The 21,886-nt window shown below is 38.1% G+C and overlaps 1 protein-coding gene across 3 annotated transcripts in view; it reads right to left on the bottom strand.

Annotated features, from left to right (window-relative positions):
* Positions 1-21,886, bottom strand: part of PDE5A (phosphodiesterase 5A) — a 194,408-nt gene that overhangs the window by 44,694 nt on the left and 127,828 nt on the right. For all 3 annotated transcript variants that reach the window (XM_051966434.1, XM_051966435.1, XM_051966436.1), the window contains exon 12: positions 6,968-7,114. In XM_051966434.1, the coding sequence (XP_051822394.1) occupies positions 6,968-7,114 (147 nt within the window). The remainder of the gene's footprint in view (positions 1-6,967; positions 7,115-21,886) is intronic.

Genomic DNA, 21,886 nt, shown 5'->3' with positions numbered 1-21,886 from the left:
AATGGTGCCTTCAAAGGCTTGTTTGTTTCTTTGGATTGATGTGATGTCATATTCTCTGTGAAGTGAGGATATAAAGAGTGTTCCTTTTTATGTGTCAGGTGCTCCAAAGACCCAGGACACATACTGCTACACTGTGGGATGTGAAAAGACAAACCTTCCAGAGTTTCAAGGAAAAAAGCTATTCCTTGGACAATGTTCAACCCAGTGAAGATGATGACAGAAGGAGGCCCATGGGGCCGCTCTCCCTCTATCTATGGCATGGGAAGCCAGATGTTTCTTATGGTCCAAGATTCCCAATTCCCAATAGGTCCCATTGGCATCATTCCCCCTTTGAAATCATTTCATCACCTCTGCTAATGAGAGAACAAACAATAAGACCACACTGGCTCTTGATCCTTTAAAGACTGGAAGATTGAAGATGCAGACTCTGGGAGTACTTTCCAAACCTACCCTATGAAGATGGTTTTTGTAGTAGGTTAGATCCTCAATCAGAGATTCTTAACATTGTGTGTGTGTGTGTGTGTGTGTGTCCCAGACATCTTGGATATTCTGGTGAAGTCCATGAACCACTTTCCAGAATGTTTTTAAATATATGAAATAAAATATGTAAGATTGCAATCTATTTTGAAGTGTATGGGTCAAAATATTAAAAAAAAATCATACACCACAAGCTAAGAATCCCTCTATATTGAGTATCACTTTATGTGTTAGATTGTTAATTCCATTTTCCAGAAGAAAGCATTCCTGGAAGAAAAGAGATCTTTATGGATAAGAAAGGTTAAGATATATTTTCTTGAGAGGACTTTAAGCTGAGGCTGGGAACTTTGTTTGAAGGGTTTGAAAAGGAAAAAAATAGCCTAGTACAGCACACTGTGTGATGTTCTAGAAATTTCTTGTTCCAAAAGAAAGAAGCACAGGAAATAAATTCAATGACCTAGAGACTGATTTATGGACTCAAACATTTACAGCAATCTGCAACTACCTTGAAGTACATGTGATATTGGAGAGTGCTCAAAATGACATTTAGAAGCCAAAGGTCTATCAGACTTCTTTCTTTTCTTTCCATGACAGAATTTTTGGCCACGGCAACCAAAGAAATAAAAATGCAAAATGATCTTCAGTCCTGTCTGGCCCCCTTCTGCTTTTACAATGATGATATCAGAGCAGGGGAACTGGCAGGTGCTAAGAATCCCATAGTGAGAAAGTAGTATGACTTAGAATCAGGAAGACTTGGGGTTCCCACATCTGTATGAAAAACAAGGGGAGCAAACTAGATTGCCTCGGTCCCATGAAGCTCTAGATCTATGATCCAATAAACTATAGCCCTTGATGTGAGCTCTTCAGTCATACTAAGGGATGAACTAAAATTATCAATGTTGATATTTTCATTATGAGTGAAACTATAATATGAAAGAAGCTACAGTTCTTTTTCTGTAAACATGCAAAGAAAGGAGGTGATGGAGTTGCTTTGATCCAAGTCATCAAGACTTTCATGGACCAATAGTGATTTTGCTTTGAAGTATTCATGATGGATGAAGGCAAAGAGATTCTCACAACTCCAGGAGATAGAGTTATTATTATCTCCATTTTACAGTTGAGAAAACTGAGACAAACAGAAGCTAAGAGACTTGTCCAAAGTCACACAGTTAATAAGTCTGACTTTAGGTTCCCTAGATGTAGGCATTGTATTAAGCTTTGGAAGTACCAAAACCCAAATGAAAACAAACAAAAACCCCTTAAGAGTAGGGATATCCAAGGAAGGGAGTTTTATTTTGGGGAGGTGGAACCAAGAGAGAATGTTGTCATGGCTACTCAGAGCATCAAAGAGATAAGGCTGATCAACTGGGAGGTCAGAAGCAGAATGAAGCATTCATGAAAAAATATAAGAAGTGGCTTAAGGAGAAAAGAAAGAAGGAAAAAGACGTGTAAAAACCAAGGGGAATGATATCCTGGATCAGCAGGTTGAAATTTAGAAGAACATTAGATTAGAAAGCAGAATTACAGGGTCATTTCAGGCAAACATTGGGGAGGGGAAAAGTCTTCAGGGTTACAAGACTTTTTTTTCTTTACTACTAATGTAAAAGAAAGGCAGATTTTGGAAATAGACGAGGCTAAAAGGATGGAATCTAAGGAAAAGATTTTGATTTCTGAACCATAGTGAGAAATATGAGAATGATGGATTCTTGGATGGAGATGGATTGGGAACATATTTAACAAAGGCCAGCAAATTTAATATACTTAACAAAGGACAGTAAAAATTGGTTAAGTTGAATACTCACAGATCCAAGCTGAAATTGGAGATAATTGTTGAAAATAGCTTGCATACATTCACAAAATCAAATATCGTACAGAATATGATCCTGATGAAGACATCATTATCCTTACATTCATCTGAGTTTCACAACTCATTGTATCCCTAACTCCATTCTTCCCCCAAAATCCTATCAGTTCATTGAGTTTTATTATTTCAACCTCTACAATATTTCTCATAAATTTAACCTTTTCTCTACTTACATAGTCACCATGTTAGTGCAGGCTCCCATCACCTCTCATCTGGACAATTAACTAACTCCTAATTACTCTTCATGATTGTCTGTAAGCCAAACCTATTCATCCTTCACTCAAGTGCCCTACTCAATAAATTCCAATTTAGACAAATCAGGTATCCCATTACCTCTCAGATTCAATAAAAACTGGCATTTAAAGCCTCCATGCAGAATTCATGATAAAGAGGACAAAATATAACCATCATTGACTGTGTGCCCTAGGGAGAAGAACAGATTTCAAAGGGTTCAAAGAAAAAAGAGGTAGGATTCAATGATTTAATATTTTTCAGGGTTGGCTCAAGAGGCATAAAAACTCTGATGGGCACAGAAATGGTTTGGATAAGGAGGAAAGAAAGGGAGAATGTTATAAAAAGAGAGAGACTGATATAGCTAACCATCAGGCAGCTCAGATTTTTTAAAAAGATATATGTTTGGAAGGTAGAAAGAGGTCAGGTAATAGAAGATGGATGGCATGGCCCTGGAGGAATAATGACAGAAGAGGAAAAGCTGGAGTGAGCTGATGGCAATGAGGCAAATTTTAAAATAACAACAACAACAATAACATTAGAGTAAGGGAAAAGGGAAAAACAGATAAAAGCTGTGGTTCAAGGTAATAAAAAATAATAATGGAGATGAGTCTAATAAAAAAAGGCTCTCCTATAAGTTATTGAGATGTTGGCATGTTATACAGAATGAAAGAGATGATATCCAGTCACTAAGCATTTATTAAGCACCTATTGTATGTCAATAGATCCCTTTACTCTGTTCTGGTCAAACAATATCTGGGGTATTGTAGAAGGGCACGGAGGGGTGGGGCCAACATTATAACTGTCTTCAAAAATGTGAAGGGGTGGACTGGTTCTCTTTGGTTCTAGAGGGTTGAACCAGGAACTAAAAGTAGGAGTTATTTAGAAGTGGGTTTACGACTGACATCAGAGGAAAAAAAACAAAAACATTTTTTTCTAACAATAGGCAACCCAAAATTATGATAGTAACAATAATTCCTAGCATTTATGCAAGGCAGCTAGGTGTATAGTAGATAAAGAACTAGGCTTGGAATCAGGAAGACATCTTCCTGAGTTCAGATCTAGTCTCAGATACTTACTGTGTGACTTAGGTAATTCATTTAACCCTGTTTGTCTCAGTTTCCTCATCTGTAAAATGAGTTGAAGGAAATGACAAACCATTCCAGTATCTCTGCTGAGAAAACTCTATATGAAGTTAATGAAGAGTCGGACATGACTGAAATGACTGAGCAGCAGTCACATCTTAAGTGAATCCAAGAGCTCTTCCTTCAGTAGGACGATTGTAGGGTGGCTTTTTGAAGATATGGTAGCCAGAGGAACAAGAGAAGACACTAAATACCCAAGATTCTATATGTGAATAGAGAAAATGGGAAAGAATTAATTCTGCTTGTTTTGGTTCAGTTGATGGAAAGCTGTGGAGATAGGAAGGTAAGAAAGAAGACTTGAGGGAGTCTAAGGACCAAGCAGAAGAACTGAGGCTTGAAAAACAAAGTTAGTGGTAAATCTTAAGTTCTGGGGTAGGATCAAGCTAAATTTTAGAATCTAATGAATGAGATAAGTTATTGCTATTCTACTATGTTAATAACCAATTATTAAGTTGGAATCTAGGCTTTTCTTCTTAATTTTCTCACCAAGAACCAGCTCCAATTAAAGTCTGAAGGACTTATCCCTCAAGTAATATGTTCTTCAATCCTGAGTAGGATTCCACCCAACTAGGAGAATTAAATTCTGTTTAGATTATAAACAGAATCCAGTTTGGGGCAAGTCCTTATCCTAGAAAGAAGCCCCTGTCCTTTACCTCTACCTCCACTAGAGTTTAAGGTGACCCAGTTCATGGAAGAGAAAACCAACCAGAGTGGTCTAAGTGAGATGGATTTTCCCATCCAGATTGCTGGAGACTCCTGAGTTTCATGATCAAAGCATTTTCTCAGCAAGAGGAGCTGAGGCTTTTTAGCCCGTCTCCTCATTAAATTTCTACCAATCATAGCTGATTTTCATTTGTCAAAGGAATTCCCTTCCAGAAAGGTTATTTAAAGCTTTCAGGGTCTACACTGGGCATCTTTATTTACTGAGGGAAACCAGTAACCATCAATTTATTTATTGCTGCTTATTAACAAATTGATTATTGATTATCCTGAAACCCTTAAGTCTTGGGATTTTCATTTGTTTTACTTTGTAATGATATTGGTAACAGTGTGAGGAATAGTCCAGAACAGAGAGACAGAAGAAAAACCAAGTTGGCAGGATAGAAAATAGCACAGAACAATAGTTCAGACTAGAAATGATGAGGGCAAAAGATATTTAGGTGCTTATATAAATAGGAAAAAAAGGTCAATGAATTTGATATTATGGAGAAAAACTGAATTAAAGGAGAAGCCAGAATGACAATCGATTCCAAAACACATTGAAAATTGTCCAGACACAAAAGTGTGAAATGATTTTTATAGGAATTAGGAAAATATGATTCTAGGGATCACACAGATTGAGAGCTGAGAAGGGTCTTGACATTGAACTAATTCTAACTCTTCATTTTGCAGATGAGAAAACTGAGGCTTGGATGAGTAACATGATTTACCTTTGTTCATATAGCTTGTCAGTAGCAGAGTCAAGATTTGAACTCAGGACTTCTGATACCTAATATGGCACTCTTTCCACTATATCCCTTTGCCTCTGGTATATGTTGTAATGTTAAGAAGTGAAATGAATGTTTTGGATAAATAAATATATAAATTAAGCACCGTGAACGCCTTCCCTCTGCTCCTCATAGTGGTGAAGCCCTTTCCAGAATTCCAATATTAGAAATGACCTTATATATTATCTGGTCTAGATATGGCTGATGAAACAAGGCTTAGATAGTTTAAATAAGTAAAAATCCAGCAATTATTTAGGAGAACAAAGACCAGAACCTGAGTTTTCTAGCACTTGGTCTAATTCTAGCTCTTCCTCTGTCACAGAATCAATGATCCATCTCAAAATGAAGTATAAAGACATTTCTCCTCAACTATACAATATCTCATGATGGCCAGAGGTTATGATCCTGGACTCTCAAAAGGTCAAACTTAGAGGGCCAAGCTCTGGCTCATTCTACCAAACTGCAAAGCCAAGAGTCCAGGGCTAGGGATGGACTATGTCCCCATGGGAAGGTTATCATCTGCTTGCAATGCATCAAAGTTTTTGGTTATAACAACTCACAAATACCATCCACTGAGTCAGGGAAAGGTTGCAACCTGAATCCGAGAAGAGAATGCACACATTGATGGACTTTACAGATGCTTAAATCATGTAGGATGAGGTTAGAACCTCATGAGACAATATTAAAAATGTTTTAAACCACTGGCATTTTGGAAGTGATTAATAGGTATGGAATGATCTGAAGGAATAGTTCTGGATGGACTTAAATTAATAAGCTTATACAATGCAAATAATCTACCATGATTGAAGAGGATCAGTGATGAAGCATTTTACTACTTCTAGCAGAAGCGAGTGACTCAGGGAGCAAAAGGATGCACATTTTTAGAAATTATCAATGAGGGAATTTGTTTTGTTTGACTATACATATTTGTTACAAAGGTTTTGTTTTCTTTCTTTTTCTTTTTCTTTTTTTTCTGGGAGGGAGCAGGAAGGAGAGAAAATAAACGCTTGCTATTCTAAAATAAAATAAAATTCAAAGTTTAAACAAATAACTCCTAAGATCATAAACATAGAGCAGGAAGAGATCTCAGTGACCATACGGTCCAATTTCCTCACTTTATGGATGAGGAAATTCAGGCAATTCAGGCCCAGGGAAGCAGCAAAGATGAAATATGAATCCAGAACCTCTAACTTGATTTATTTATTTGAAGACTGGATCATAGCTCAGAACTCCCTAGCATCAGGAGATCTGCCAGCTTCAACCTCCTCCAGAGCAGGGACTACAGATGTGTGCCATAATGTCCAGAGTTCTTTGACTTTATGTTCAATGTTTTCATTGTATTACTCACAGAAGAGAAACAGGCTAAATCTAGGAAGATTACTACTAGTATTGAAATTGCAGAAAGGTTTTAAAGCATTCCCGCTGAATAATTTGCAGCTGAGTGGAAGAATTCACATAGGTTGTGGTCAAAGGACAGATTGCTCCATTCCAGAAGGTCCCTACTAATGGTAGTCTTCTGTGGACCTACATCTGATCTAAGAACATGCATTTTGCTGAGTTCCCCAAACAGGCATTGGGTGGCACTGGTTTACCATCTAATTACATTCTGGGGAGGTACCAAAGCTAAGCATTGGGGCTGGTGAAGCCAGGTCATCATGCTGTCCAAATTATCTTTGTTTTTACAAATTCAGTTTTATGCAGGACAAAAATAGCCTCTGAATCATTCATGTTGAATAAAGCCCTCCCTTCCCCTTTTCTCTTACCTCGTGTTTCATCTGGAAATTCTGCACGAGGTTGAGGTCAGTGAACATTCGAATTGTGCAGAGAGCTGTATCCAAATCAGAGAGCTCAAAGTCACTGAAGGAGAAGTCCATTATCTTGAGAGTTTGGGCGGATGGTATCATGGCGGCCTTAATGGGATAAGGCGAGAGGAGGCAGGCAAAGAAAAAACAAAAACAAAACAAACAAAACAAAAAAACAGCAGTTAGCAGTCACAGCTGCTGCCTTTTAGGAAGGTTCTCTGCTCTGTTGGCAAAACCAATACTTTCATTCCACCCCTCTCGAATATTTTAAGTGGTTTCAAGTTGCTTAGTAAAGAATTCTTCTCTTTCATTTGTGTCCCCAAACATCTGCTCTTCCCTCACTCCTGGGGGTATGGAGCCACTTACAAAGATGAGGGAGGATGGATGCTTTGTAGCATGTCATTGAGCAAAATAATCTCCAGCTAAGTGGTACAGTGGATAAAGTACCAGTTCTGGAGTCAAGAGGATTCAAATTCAAATATGGCCTCAGACATTTACTAACTGTGTGAGTCTGGACCAAGTCACCTAATACTATTTGCCTCAATTTCCTCATTTGTAAAGTGAGCTGAAGAATGAAATGGCAAACCAGTTCAGTATCTTATTTTATAGTAGCATCCTACTGGATTCTAGACTTAGGAAAAAAGCTGTGTTCAAGTCCTATTTCCTGTAATAACTACTTGTTGTTCCCAGGATAGTTACCTAGCCTTGCTGGGTCCCTTCCAGCTCCAAATCTTTTAGCCAAAAATAAAAAAGTAAAAAAAAAATCCAAATCTTTTAGTCAACCTCTTCTCCTTGTCAGAAGGTCATTATTATACCAATCCACCTTTCCATGGAGCTTTGAGAGGTGACATGTGGATTGAAGGCTGGTCTTGAAGCCTGAAAGACCTGCAGTCAAAACCTGTCTGTGATATATGGGCTTGGTGATTTAACTTCCTATTACCCCAGGATAGTTCTATAAGATTTCAGTTTCAAATAAGTTACTGATCTGTGCTGTTGGAAGGAGCCAGCACATGGGAATTTCCTAACACCAGTGAAATCACAAAGCCCAGTTTAAAAAAAGTTTCCAATGCATTTTTCTAATAACAACTCTATAAGGTAGCACGATTGTTATTCTCATTTTGCAAATGAAAAAACTGAGGCTAAAGAGTTCATGATGACTGTATTGTTGTTGGTTGTTTTTCAGTCGTATCTGATTTTTCATGACCCCATTTGGAGTTTTCTTGGCAAAGATACTGGAGTTGTTTGCTATTTCCTTCTCCAGCTTAGTTTACAGAAGAGGAAATTGAGGCAGACAGGATGAAGTGACTTGTCCAGGATCACACAGCTAGTAAGTATCTGAGCTTGGAGTTGAACTTGGGAAGATGAGTCTTCCTGACTCCAGGTTTGGCACTCTGTTCACTGTGACTGCAGAGAATATAGGGATTCGAGGCTAGATTCCCACTAGGGTCTCCTGATCCTAAGTCCAGCATTCTAGTCATTAGCTCATGCTGCCTCTTGGATAAGTATGTGTAAGGAGGCAAAAATGAGTCCATACCTGAGGCCCAAGCAAGGAAAGCATTTGCTTAAGGTTATAAAAATTATAAAGGAGTTAGAACAATGCCTTAAACTCAAATAACTCTGGCTCTCATTGACTGATCAACAAGTTTCAGGCCAAACTGCATTTGGTCACTGTTTAGACCCTATTTTGTCTAGAATTTCTGAGAGTCTCTCCCTGCAAAATATTTTTGAATATGTAAAAGAGGCCATTCTTTGTCTGATTTCTTACTTAGCTTTAATCATTGAATGGGTGCTGCCTCAATCAACTATTAAAAGTCTGCTGAAGACCTTAGCCTAAAAAGGCCAAGGTCTCCCATTGCATCCAGGGCTATCTCCAGTTGAACTGATCTGTATCTTGACCCAGATGGCTCTGTAGGACAAAGTGAAGCTGGTGGCTTTGCACAGTGCTATCTCACTTAAATTCAATTCACTTGCATGTCATGATACCATGGGAATGAAGGACAAACAACAACATACACACACTCTACAAACTATATCTACATGTTTATAAATCTTTTAAGTTATATAGAAATGTAAGCTCTTATGACCATTGTAGAACCCTAAATCTCACAGATGGATCTGATAAATGTGATGTCACTTCACTGATCAAAATTCTTTAATAGCCCCCACTTGTCTCAAGGATAAATGACAAATGGTACCTAATGTCCTCCATAGTCTGGCTCCTACATTTTTTGTCCTCTACAAGCAGACATTTACATATCTACTCTTTCTTATGATCTCACTTCCTGAACTCTTCATTTTAAACTACCTGTCAGCCAGTAAAACCATCCATGTCTTATCTCTTCATCTTTGCTCAGCTGGATCCTAATGGCTGGATTGTCTAGTAGAATGTAAGCTCCTTGAGAGAAGGGCCCATTAGTTAATTGTTGTTCTTGTATCCCCAGCAGAGCACAATAACTTGCATGTAACCAGCATTTGCTGAATCAAAATGGGATATGTTCTCTAACACCTGTATTCCTAGCTTCCTGCAAGCAGCTCAGGTATCAAGTCCTACAAGCCCTTCCTTCTGAAAGATCTTAGCCATAAATATCTCCCTCTTGAAACTGCTTGGTATAATTTGGCGCACGTGCGCGCGCACACACACACACACACACACACACATCAACACAATGTAATGCCTTAAGGACAAAGATGGACTCTTTTTTGGTTTTGTATCAAGTACTGGGCACATCACACAGACAGTTAAGAAATAAGTTTGCTAAACTGAATTTGAATGGGCCTTGAAGCTTTAAAGTTCAATTAAATAAGCATTTATAAAACACTTACTATGTGTGGGTACTGTGCTATGAGCCACAGACACACATATAGGAAATGAATCAATTTCTCTCTTCAAGGAACTTCTTTTGGAAGAAAATATGGGATATCTGGATGTAGAATGGATAGTGTACCGCCCTGAAGTCAAGAGGACCTCAGTTCGAATGTGGCATCAGACACTTATTACTAAACAGATGGGGGCCAAGAAGGGGAGTGTGTATGTATGTCTAAATCTTTTCCTTAAGTGTTATTATTATTGGATTTGTTTGTTTCTGTGAGGCAAGTGGGATTGTGACTTACCCAGGATCACACAGCTAATAAATGTTAAGAAGGGACAGAAGGAAGAAAGGAAGAAGGGAGAGAAGAAGAGAGGGTGAGAGAGAGAGACACACACACACACACACACAGACACACACACATAGTGAGAGAGAGAAAGAGAGAGAAGAAGGAAGGAAGGAAGAAAAAAGGAAGGAAGGAAAGAGGGAAGGGAAGAAAAAGGGAAGGAAGGACAAGGAGGGAAGGAGGAAAGAAAGAAAGTAAACTCATATGTATAGACATACACATAGATAAATGCCCAGATACATGCAAAGAATAAGAAAGAGGGCCATTAATGAGTGAGGGCACCAGAACTTGGGAGAAAAGCTTCATGGGGAAGCGGGCACTTTAGCTGTTTTTTGAAGAAAGGAAGGGACTCTGAGGCAGAAGTGAGGAGGGATTCAGGGAAATCTAAGATCTCTTCCAGCTTTAAGCTCTGAGTTTGTAACCTGGGAGTTATTAAAACACTTGAAGACAAATCATATCCTGCATCCTTCTAAGCTAAACATCCCTGGTGTTACATGGAAGGACTGCTTACATTTTCCAGGTAGAAAGAGTGATATATTTGGAAAGAGCCTTGGACTTGGTTCCAGGAGACCCAGAGTGAGCCTGCCATTTGTTTCCTGTGCCATGAATCTTTCTTAGAAGGCTTACAATAAATAGCCAGGTCCTGAGGCTGTGCATGACTCCAGTGCTTTGGTTTTCTGCAAGCAGATCATCATCTGTGACAATCTTCTCTCCAGGACCCACTTAAGCTATTCTTTGGCAGCTGCTCATCTTGCACTGACATGTGCTTTGCCTTATTCTCTCGTTCAGTGTGATTTCCCAAGAGAAATGCTTCAGATCACACAATGGTATTTAGATCCTTCTACATTCTCATCTTACACCAAAATATTCCAGTCATTCAAAAGTTACTAGGAATAAGTTTGAGACTTCCTAATTCCTGTGATAAGTGATGAAATCATAGATTTAGGCCTGGAGGGACCCTCAAAAGACTTCTAGTTATTAGGACAATCTGGTGGCAGAGTGGATAAAGTAGTAGGTTTGGAGACAGGAAGGCCTAAATTCAAGCTTGACCCCAGAAATTTACTAAATGTAAAAGTCACTTGACTTATGTTTGCCTTTTATTATTATCTGTAAAACAGATTTCCCAGGATTGTTGTGAGGATCAAATGTGCTAATATATATTTAAAAAAAATGGGGGCGGGGTAATATTTGTAAAGAATTTAGCTCAGTGCCTGATATATCAGTGCTATATAAATGTTAGCTGTTGTCGTCATCATCATCATCATCATCATCATCATCTCATTTACAGATTTACAGGTCCAGGAAGTTAAATGTCTTCCACAAAGTCATGCAGGTAATGAGAAGGAAAGGCAAGATTTGAACTCAGCTCTTCTGACTTCAGAACTAGTGTGCTTACACAGAGATGTTAGAAACACAGGCAAAGCATACTGAAGTTACAAAGTCACCCCAAAATCTGGGAAATTCAAAACTCCTTCCTTCCTTCCTTCATTCAATTCAACTTTTCCTTTAATTGCTTACAGTCTGTACAAGGTGATATATGGAGGCTATATGACCTAAAAGAAAGTCAGTCCCTACCCTCAAGGAGCTTGCATTCTATTGGGAAGCTATAATATTTCACATGGAATCCTGAAGCTCAAAGGGATATCAGGGGCTTCCAGTCCAATGTCTTCTCCCTATCGATGAGCAAACTGAGGCCCAAGGAAGGGAAAGGATTTATCCAAGATGACTCAGGCAGAAGTAGCAGTCAAAATCAGATCATCTGATTCCAGGGCCTATGTCGCTTTCACCATACCATGTTGCCTTTTTTTGGTGATTTTTTCCCTCATCCTCTATTTCTCCAGTGAAACTTTGGTGAATAAAAACCAGCTTTCTACAATCAGTGTGACAAACATTAAGTGCAAAGCAGTGCCAGGAGCTGGAGCTGGGGATATAGTTATCCATGAAAAGACCTCTTTGCTAGAGAAGTTTATATCTTAGAAGAAACTTCCCACTTACAAACTTGAATGCTAAACTGACCTGACCTAATTTGACTTCCATCTAACTTTAAAAAAACTACCTTTTACCCTGCCCCTTCATCAGCCCATTTCTTGTTCTAGAAAATGACCTAAGAAAAGCTGAGACTTCCCCCCTACAGAGTTGGGGAGGTGGGCCTGCGCAGCATCATTTATAGGAGAAGGGATGCACGATGACAGTGGCAATCATGGGATCATAGAGTCAAATAATAACACTGATTCCTAGCATTTATGGAACACTGTGGAGTTTGTACAACGCTTTCTATATGTTATATTGTTTGATCCTGCTAACAACCCTGGGAGAAGATGCTATTGCATGTGTAATTATTTAACAGGTGAAACCCAAGGCATGGTGAGGGGATATACCAAAGGTCTTACAGGGAATAACTGTCACAGAAGGGATTTGAACCCAGACCTTCAGATTCCATGATGAGAAACAAAGATTCAAATCCTAGCTCTATCACTGATTTGGTCACTGCCTCAGACTTCATTCAAGTGCTAAGTTCTATAAGCTTCAATTTCTTCTTTTTTCAAGTAAGGGAAAGAAATCAGATGATTAACAAATCTAGTTCTAGTGAAGTACATGTGGCCTGTGTCTGCCTCCTTTATCTGCCTTGTCACCTATGGACAATTTTCCCTTACCCCAAGAGATACTCAGAGTTACCTCTCCCCAGGGTAAGGGGTGAGGGAGATAAGTGTTAATTAGTTACCCATCTTCTTGGAACCCTGTTAAATCTTGATGTTAAACTCCATCAAGTTTGCTCCATCAAGTAAACTCCATATTGTTGATTTGCCTTCCAATAGCTTCTTGTTGCCATGACCATTTACTCTGAGGAAATATTGATTTAAAGATGACCTCAGAGATCATCAAAACCAACTCCTTCATTTAAAGTGAAGTAAATAGAGGTATGGACAGATGAAGGGATTTGCCCAAAGTGTTATCTATGGGCAGTCAATCACAGAATTTGAATCCAGATCTGCTGACTTCAGGTCTATCAAGTCTTTTCACAGAACCATAACGATCCTCTTGGAGGTATTACATGTTTGAGGGGATGTTTGCTAATGATACAGATTCATCTTGCAGAAAAAATAGCATCTCTTTCATGCTCATGACTCCAAGAACTGCAAACAGCCTTAGAAGGCCCGACATTAATGGAAAATAATGCAACACTGTGGTTAGGTAAATAAAAGAAAGAGACTCATTCCATTTGGTCATTTAAAATTCCCGAGTCTCTTATTTTGGATGTGTGGTTCACATAAAGTCTATATTTAGTAGCCGATCTCTGGTAATCTCAGGAGGAAATAGAGAAATTTGATTACAGGGTTATTCCATTGGTCTAACCCTCCAATCTTTATACAAGCAAAATCCATCTTGTTAACAGTGGGGCTTAGCTTGCCTTCAGCTGGTGGCTTGAGTCCCAGCAACCATAACAAAGGCTATGGAAACCTGTAAGCAACTCCCCGAGGGCCCACAGAAATATGATCAGGAGAAGGCCCCTGACTCAGAAAGTTATCCAGGCAAGTAAATTGAATTAATAAAGAAGGACAGCTCCTGAACTTTGTCCTGTGTGAAATGTCAAATTCTTCCATTTACCCATTGGCATTTTACAAGAGAGCACATTATACCAATGCTTGGTGCCCAGTTGATGCAGATATGAAAAGGAAAACCATAATTCAAGTTGTCTTAATGATTCTTCTATTTCACTGGTCATCAAGATGCTTCACAGAATTTTTTTGATTAAATTATCAAAATCATTAAAATAATGGTAATATCAATATTCAGGGGGCAGAGTAAAGAAAGTCATTAAAAAAGTGTGACATTTTCTCCCCCATAAAAAAGACCTTGAGTTTAGATGACCATAGAAGATGTGGAAGAGACTTCAGAGAGCATTTGGTTTAATCTGTTCATTTTACAGATAAGGAAACTGAGGTTCAGAAAGGTTAAGTTAATCAAGGTAGGAATTGGTAGGAAACACCAATAGCAAGATCTGAACCCAGTTCCTCTGGTTCTAGAGAAAGTATTCTTTCTTTGGCATTGCACAATGGAAATTTCCCCTATTAGACTGAGATTTTTTTTTTTTTTTTTTTTTTGCTTTTCTTTGCATCCTCAGTACTTAGTGTGTTGCTTGGCAGATTGCAGGTGCTTAATAAATGCTTATTGAAAGAGCAACTGACAATAGTGTGAATTTATGAGAAGATATGGCCATCAGTGAGAGTGTACATCTTTTGAGGTACTAAAATACAATTAAAGGTATTTTATGGCATGTGATGTTCCTTTAAGGAATAGTTTTTCAGTGAAATTGCATCTTTTTGAAAAGGAAGTGGGAGATTTTAGCCATTTTCAGTATGAGCTCTTTAGAACCAAACTGTTTCACTCAATCCCCAATGCCCCTCTAGTACCCAAATCTGGTTACACGATCCTCTGAATGACTCTATAGTTTTTTTTTTTTTAATTTTATGTGAGTGGAGGGTGTCATACACTTTTACCCTTCTCCTGAATATTGATATTATTATTTTTTAACTTAACTATTGTTATTTTAATTATCTTAGGATTTTAGATTTTTTTCCACAAGAAATGTTTTCACTGAAAAAACTATTCTTTGAGCTCAGTTTGAATACATCTGTCTCTAAGACATAGCATGAATAAGCTAGGTTCAGATTCTGCCTCTGACATTAACTGAGCCTGTGATTCTTCAAGTCACAATTCCTCTGAGCTTGGAACAACTTTCTCAGTTACACATAGGATTGGTGCTTTAGTGGCAGAAGGTCCTACTCCACTGAAATACTAAGTCCTCAAGGAACAAAAAGAACAAATAAATCCAATCTCTGGATGTGTGCTGGGGGCTGACTGCATTATTAGAAGGTACAAGCAGAATGGAGACCTGGTCTTTCAGAAAAAAACTTCTAAAGTAAATGTAGAAAAAATTGGAAGAAGAAAACAATTCAAAGGTCACAATGCAAGGAAAATCCTAGGCTTAAACAGCTGAGTTGGAAGGGACTGTAGAGATTAAGTAGTCTAACCTCTTCCTTTTACAGATGAGGAAACTAAGGCCCATCCAGATGAAGTGACTTCCTCAAGATCACACAGGCACAGATCTGGGATTCAAACTCAGGTCCTCTTATTCCAAATTCAAGGTTCTTTCCATTTTTTTAATATATTACATAAATGAACAAAAATCTGTAATCCCAGGAAGGTACTTTCTATTAATAATGACTTATGTAATCTTATGTCTTCCTCTAAATTTCTAATAATATGAAAAATTTAAGATCATAGATTTAGAGTTGGAAGGCATCTTATAGAAGTCATTTAATTCCCATATTATATTATACATTCCCATATTATATAGTTGAGGAAACTGTGATCATGAGATCATAGACCATGAGGTGAAAGAGACCTCAGAGACCAGCTGAAAGTCCCTTTATTTCACAGAGGAAAATGCTGAGGCCTGGAGATGAGTATAGAGGAGCAGCACCTTACAAGTGGATTGCCCAGAGTTACACAAGTTAAGTGTCTGACTTCAGGGCTGGGCTCTTTCCTCTGGAGATTAACAATCCATTTTCTTAGACCAATTTTTATTAGGAATTCTCTTTCACTATTTCTTTCCCCAATTTCTTTGGTTTTCAGTATGGTGATCCATAGACCTTATCTAAAATCTGATCTTTGGTCCAAGTTTCCACCAGTAATAAAAAAAACTCCACCAAGAGCATAGGTCAATGAGGTGAAGGACCTGATACCTTTCTACCCTGCCTCCTTTTTTTCCCCTCTTCCTTTTTTTAGGGGGTATGGGAGGATTGGGAGTGGAGGTAGGAGGAGGGGGAAAGGAGGAAGAGAGGAAGATTCCATGTAAAACTCATCAAAAAGAAGTAAGGAATTAGGTTCTTCTGATGTGTGTCATTATTAAGTAACAACATTGGATTTCTATGTCAAATTTTCCAATTTACACGAATTTATTTGGTTCTTTGCATATCTGTTGATGTTCCACAACGACCCTCTGAGGTGGGTGGTGCCTGTTCTACCATCCCCATTTCACAGATGAAGGAAATAAGGCTGGGGTTCACAATAGTTACCCTGCTAGGACAGCCTTGATCCTCCTCTCTTTCTATCACTTAATTGGTCTCTTTGGCTTCCAGCACCCCTTACAGTTCTCAGTTTCTGGTCCAATAATAAGGAACCCAGAATTCTTTCCACCATCCCAGATTTGTTTCTAAAATGAGAGTTAGATAAATTTTAACATTTAACATGTATTGGATTACCTGCCATCTAGGGGAAGGAATAGAGAGAAGGAGGAGAAAATTTGGAACGCAAGTTTTGCAAGGGTCAATGCTGAAAAATTACCCATGTACATGTTTTGTAAATGAAAAGCTTTAACAAAAAAAGAATTTAGATGCTGAGATAATTATATAAACATGTATACATATATTGGATTTAACATATATTTTTTTACCATGTTTAACATATATTGGATTACTTGCCACCTAGGGGAGAGAGTAGGAGTAAGGGAGAGGGGATTAGAACACAAGGTTTTGCAAAGGTTAATGTTAAAAAAATTATCCAGTATATATTTTGAAAATAAAAAGCTTTAATAAAAAAAATTAAAAAATAAAAAGAAGAGAGAAAAAGGATTCATCATTTTCAATCCAAATATACTAACATATGCCCAATACTACAAATGAGAGGTTCAACCTATATATAATTTAATAGGCCTTTAAGGTAGAAGACAACTTAGAACATTTGGAGATAGCACAGGCATTAATGTTGATGACAGTGTCTGCTGATGTAGAAAGCAGACTCTAAGGAGACCAGCCACCATTTGTCCTGACAGTTGATGACATGGATTTCTTAACAAATTTGGATTGGGAGCATCTTAAGAGCAGGAACTGTTTTGCCTGTAATTGTATTTCCAATGCTTAGCACAATGCATAGTACAAAGAAGGTACTTATGCAATGTTTATGACTGACACAGATTAACTGGCTTGCCAGTTAGCTCTCTACAAAAAGTTTGTTGGTATTGTTCATTCATGTCTGACTCTTTGTGACCCCCTTTTTTGGGATTTTCTTGGCAAAGATTCTGGAGTGTTTGCCATTTCCTTTTCCAGCTCATTTTACAGATGAGGAAACTGAGGTTAACAAGGATTAAATGACTTGCCCAGGATCACATGGCTAGTAAGTGTCTGATGCTGGATTTGAACTTAGGTTTTCCTTCCTTCAGGCTTTAATACATTTTGCTACCTGTCTAAAAAAAATAGAGGTAAACAATTTGCATGAAAAATTCAAGGGTCTTGAGTTCCTTTTGTTTTTACCTCAGACATTAACTAATTGTATAAGGTAGTCCAGCTGTCTGAATTTCAATTTCCATCTCTACAGGACAGGAAATAAGATTTTTTTTTAAAGGCTTAGAGGAAAAATGGGGTAGAGTGGGATACTAAGCTCACTTAGGGAGTGGTCAATCAAGGTTAAGAAAATATTCTCCAGCCATCAGTTTTCCTGGCTATTAAAATCCCACTGGGGACTGGAATATAGGGGAAGGAAAAGGGGATGAGTCCAGAATATAGCAACCAAGGGGAGGAAGCTGAGGGAATCTGGGTCAGTACTGATGGTATCCTTTAAAGTTCAGTGTCCTAGGGAAGGCCCTGGTATCCTACCATAGGTACATGATTATTTGGGAAATGGAGTTAAGCCAACCTACAGTCTGTATTCCTTCGGGGGGCTTTTGTAAATTCCATATGAGATAATACACACAAAGCACATTACAAAACTCAAAGCATAATAGAGTAAGCTATTATTATTAATGGGGCATGGACAAATAAGAATTTGCTTTAAATTAGATTTCTGACCTATTAGAACATATATCAAAGTAATAATAACAATAATGTTTTTGTATAGTACTTTAAAAGGAAGCTCCAAATCCAACCTCAGACACTGAGTAGCTGTGTGAACCTGAGCAAGACATTTAACCTGTTTGGTTTAATTCACTGGAAAAGGAAATGGTCATTACTCTACTATCTGCCAAGAAAACCCCACAGACAGAATTGGCATGCTATGGTCCATGGGGTCATTAGGAGCTAGCCAAGACTGAATTACAAATAGTATTGTAAGTTTTGCTAAGTGCTTTACATATTTTCTCATTTAATCCTTACCAAAAAACTCATGATGCTATTGTAATCCCCATTTTACACATGAGGAAACTGAGGACAAAAAAGATTAAGTGTCTCACCCAAAATCACATAACTAGTCACAGCTGTGATAGGATTTGAGCTCAAGTCTTCCTGAATGAAATCGATGCATTCCACTGATATACCAACCAACACTCATTTTACCTTATATATGAGGAATATAATTATCATCATTGTTATTGTCACATCAGCATTTACACAGTGATTTATGGCTTGCAAAACTCTTTACAAATGCTGCCTCCTCTTTTCCCTCACAACAGTCTTGTCAAGTAGGTGCTATTATTACCCCCATTTTACAGATGAGAAAACTGTGAGGGAGGCAGAGGTTAAGTGACTTCAGGGTTATCCCAATTTTGGATTGGTATAATCCCAATCCTACCTTTTACAGGAATCCTTTCCCAAACCCTTTTCATTCCATTAATGATTTCCTATGTATCCTGTTTACATTTTGTTTGTAGAGTTGTCTTTTCTGTGAGATTTTGAGCTCCTTGAGGGAGGCTGACTTTTGCCTTTCTTTGTATGCTCATTGCTTAGCCAAATTGAATCCATTCTCTCTGGCTCCAAATCCAACCTTTCCTCCATGGCTCTTAGGGAAAAGATTTAAGAGTTTACTGGAGGTTAAATGGCTTGCCCACGTCACCACGCTCTTGTCTGTCATTAGAGGTGGGACATGAACCCTGACCTTTCTTCATTCAATCCCAATTTATCTGCTATATCTCCGAGCTTTCTCAATAATAGCAGAAACAAGTTTCCCTTTGTACAGGGTGCCCCAAAGGTCTTAGCTGTAATAGCTTTTAGCTATACTAAAGACTTTTGAGACTCCCTATATATAGCAAAGTTCATTTTATAAAGGTTTTTATTTCCCAAAATTGTTTCAGGTCTAGAGATACCACCCCCATTTGACAATGAGGACACTGAGGCTCAGAAAGAGTATAGTGCTAGTATCTTTTCTATCTTGTTAAAAACTACATGGAGAAGTGAAAGTGAAATCATCAGGTTTTTTTTTTTTAAAGGACTTTTCTACTTCCAAAGGAACATGATCTAATAGTTTAAGCGAGCTCTTGGAAGTAGAATTCATTCTACTTATTAGTTTTGATTGCCTTAAAAGAACATGAAGCCGTCTTTAACCTTGCTCTCACCCTGGAAGAAAGCTAAAAAGAACAATGTACTTCTGAAAGCTTCAGATACTCCTGGCCATGGGATATGCATGTGTTCCAAGTGTGAATTTCAATTCCTCACTCATTATAAACACCAAGTGGTGGAATTGGAGCCAGGAAACTTCGTATTTCAATCCCATTTCCCACAGATACTAGCTGTGTGACCCTGGGCAAGTCATTTAAACTCTCTGAGCCTCAGTTTTCTTCTCTTTAAAATGAGGCAGTTGGACTTGGCATCTGAGGTGCCTTATAGCTTTAAATCTATGGATCTACAAACTATCAACCTAACATTAGTCACAGATTCCACTGATACAAAGGAAAGTCTTGCCCTACAGTGAGTGAAGGAATGAAAAAGCTTTTAGTAAATACTAACTAAGGCCAAGCAATAAGCTAAGATCTGAAGTTAAAAACAGAAAAGCAAGACAAATTCTTTTGTGATTTCAGAAGCCCACATCCTAATGGGGGCAGGCATCATACATACGAGGATTCAGTTACAAGTCAATTGGAAAGGTCCAGTGGTCCTTAAGGTGCAAGGTAAAACAGAAAATAATATTTATTGGTGCCATTTCCATTGATTAAACCATTATGTTTTGGATGTTAAAACTCTTTGACAATACCAATGATTTTGGTGGTGAAAACTGTGGAGGTTGAGTAGGCAGAGGACAAAGTACCTGTGGAAACAGTTGTTATTGGCATTTCTGCAAGAACTGCTTCACTGGATGATGGCTTCAAAGGCCAAGATGTTGGTGGGGTGAGTGACCTGGGGATTGTTTTCATCCTAGGCTTCCTTGACTATGGGTGGAAGTCAAATTGAGTCAATAAGCATTGGTTGTACTAATGGGAGTACAGATCCTTCTCTATAAGGATCATATTCCTTTATAGTATCTGAAGGACGAGAGTATGCTCAAAAAGGTTTGGTGTCTGTCTCCATCAAGGAGAGGACTCAGTGGCAATACCAGTCTAACCTACATCTGAATGGGAATGACCTTTCCAGAATCATGGACAGTTATCATCCCTTGACAACCCTTCTCTTGAAACAAGAGAGATTAACAAACCCCTTTTGTCTCACTTAGGTCTAGCAAACAGCAAGACAACTGGGGTGCTTACAGGGAGATCAGGGATTTACCAAGGCAGATCTGAATGCCATCATGCTTTAAGAGACCATCACTGATATACAGGGGGAAAAATCATTACTAGGTGGCTACTTCTCAGAATGAGCCCCTTCAAACAAACCAAGTTGGTCTTTGGGTCAAATACAAAGACCATCATCAGGCCCAAAGGTATAGCCTTTTCAGAATGGGAAGATTTACTTAAACTTATCTTTGGGGACACCTTTTAAAATACTTCCAAACCACCAAGAGGCACTTGAATTTTAGAAAACATTCTAAATTCTTCTAGTGTCTTAGAAGACACTAATTTCTGCCCCCTGTAAGAATGAAGTAGGAAACACTAATGTTTAAATCCAAACTTCAAAAATTAATCCCAGATAGAATAATTTGATTTGTTGCCATTTCGAATGTAGCCATTCAGTCGATTTTGTGATGTTGTGATTTTATATGTAATTGAGACAGTAAAATTGTAACGTAAGACAAATGACTCATCCAGGATCATTCCTTTACCTATGATGTCTTAAAAAGCATCCCCAGATAATCAAAATAATTATCCTGTTAACTCAGAGGAGATGCACTGGTACAACGAAGTACTGGGAGATGGAAACTGGGAGAATTCTGATAAATCTCTAAAACTCTAAAACTTCTCTATTGAAGTTCTAATAGAGATCAACAGAGACCAGAGGAGACCACTACCTTGTTGATGGGGCATCAGAAACAATGTGTATATTCCCTACCAACATTAAACACAATTTCTCAATTTACTACTTTTCACGCTATGAAATGTTCAAAGTCCCAGACAGGAATAGCATTTTGAGAATACACACTCCACTGCTCAAACCTTCCTTTCTCTTTTGCTTGTTCTTCATCTATGATGATCCTATGTTCTTTTTCTCCTCAAGGTTCATTTCATTGTTTCTCCTTCTAGGAAACTCTAATCTTTTATGTTGTACAACTGGCGGCAATTTTTCCACATCAATTCTGAAAAATGTGACACAAAGAAACAATTTTCTCTGTGTTCACTATTTTTAATTCAAGATTTTGGCTCCTCCTATAAACTATGGATACTGTTACTGCATCTTTAAGAAGGAACAGAATCTTGAGAAAGAAACAATTTTATTGTCTTCTGGAAAGTTTACTTCTGTGGTTTGAAAAAGACTAAGGTATAGAGATTAAGGACTAACAAAACTTTCTTCAGACTGAAAGTTCATTTATTTTTGAGGAGGATTTAAAAAATGTTTTCTGACAACTGAATTTAACCTTAATGATGTGAAG

This window comes from Antechinus flavipes, chromosome 6 (genome assembly GCF_016432865.1).
Source record: "Antechinus flavipes isolate AdamAnt ecotype Samford, QLD, Australia chromosome 6, AdamAnt_v2, whole genome shotgun sequence".
NCBI lineage: Eukaryota > Metazoa > Chordata > Mammalia > Dasyuromorphia > Dasyuridae > Antechinus > Antechinus flavipes.
The sequence above is the reverse complement of the archived record's forward strand: the minus strand, read 5'-3'. Positions and strand labels throughout refer to the sequence as shown.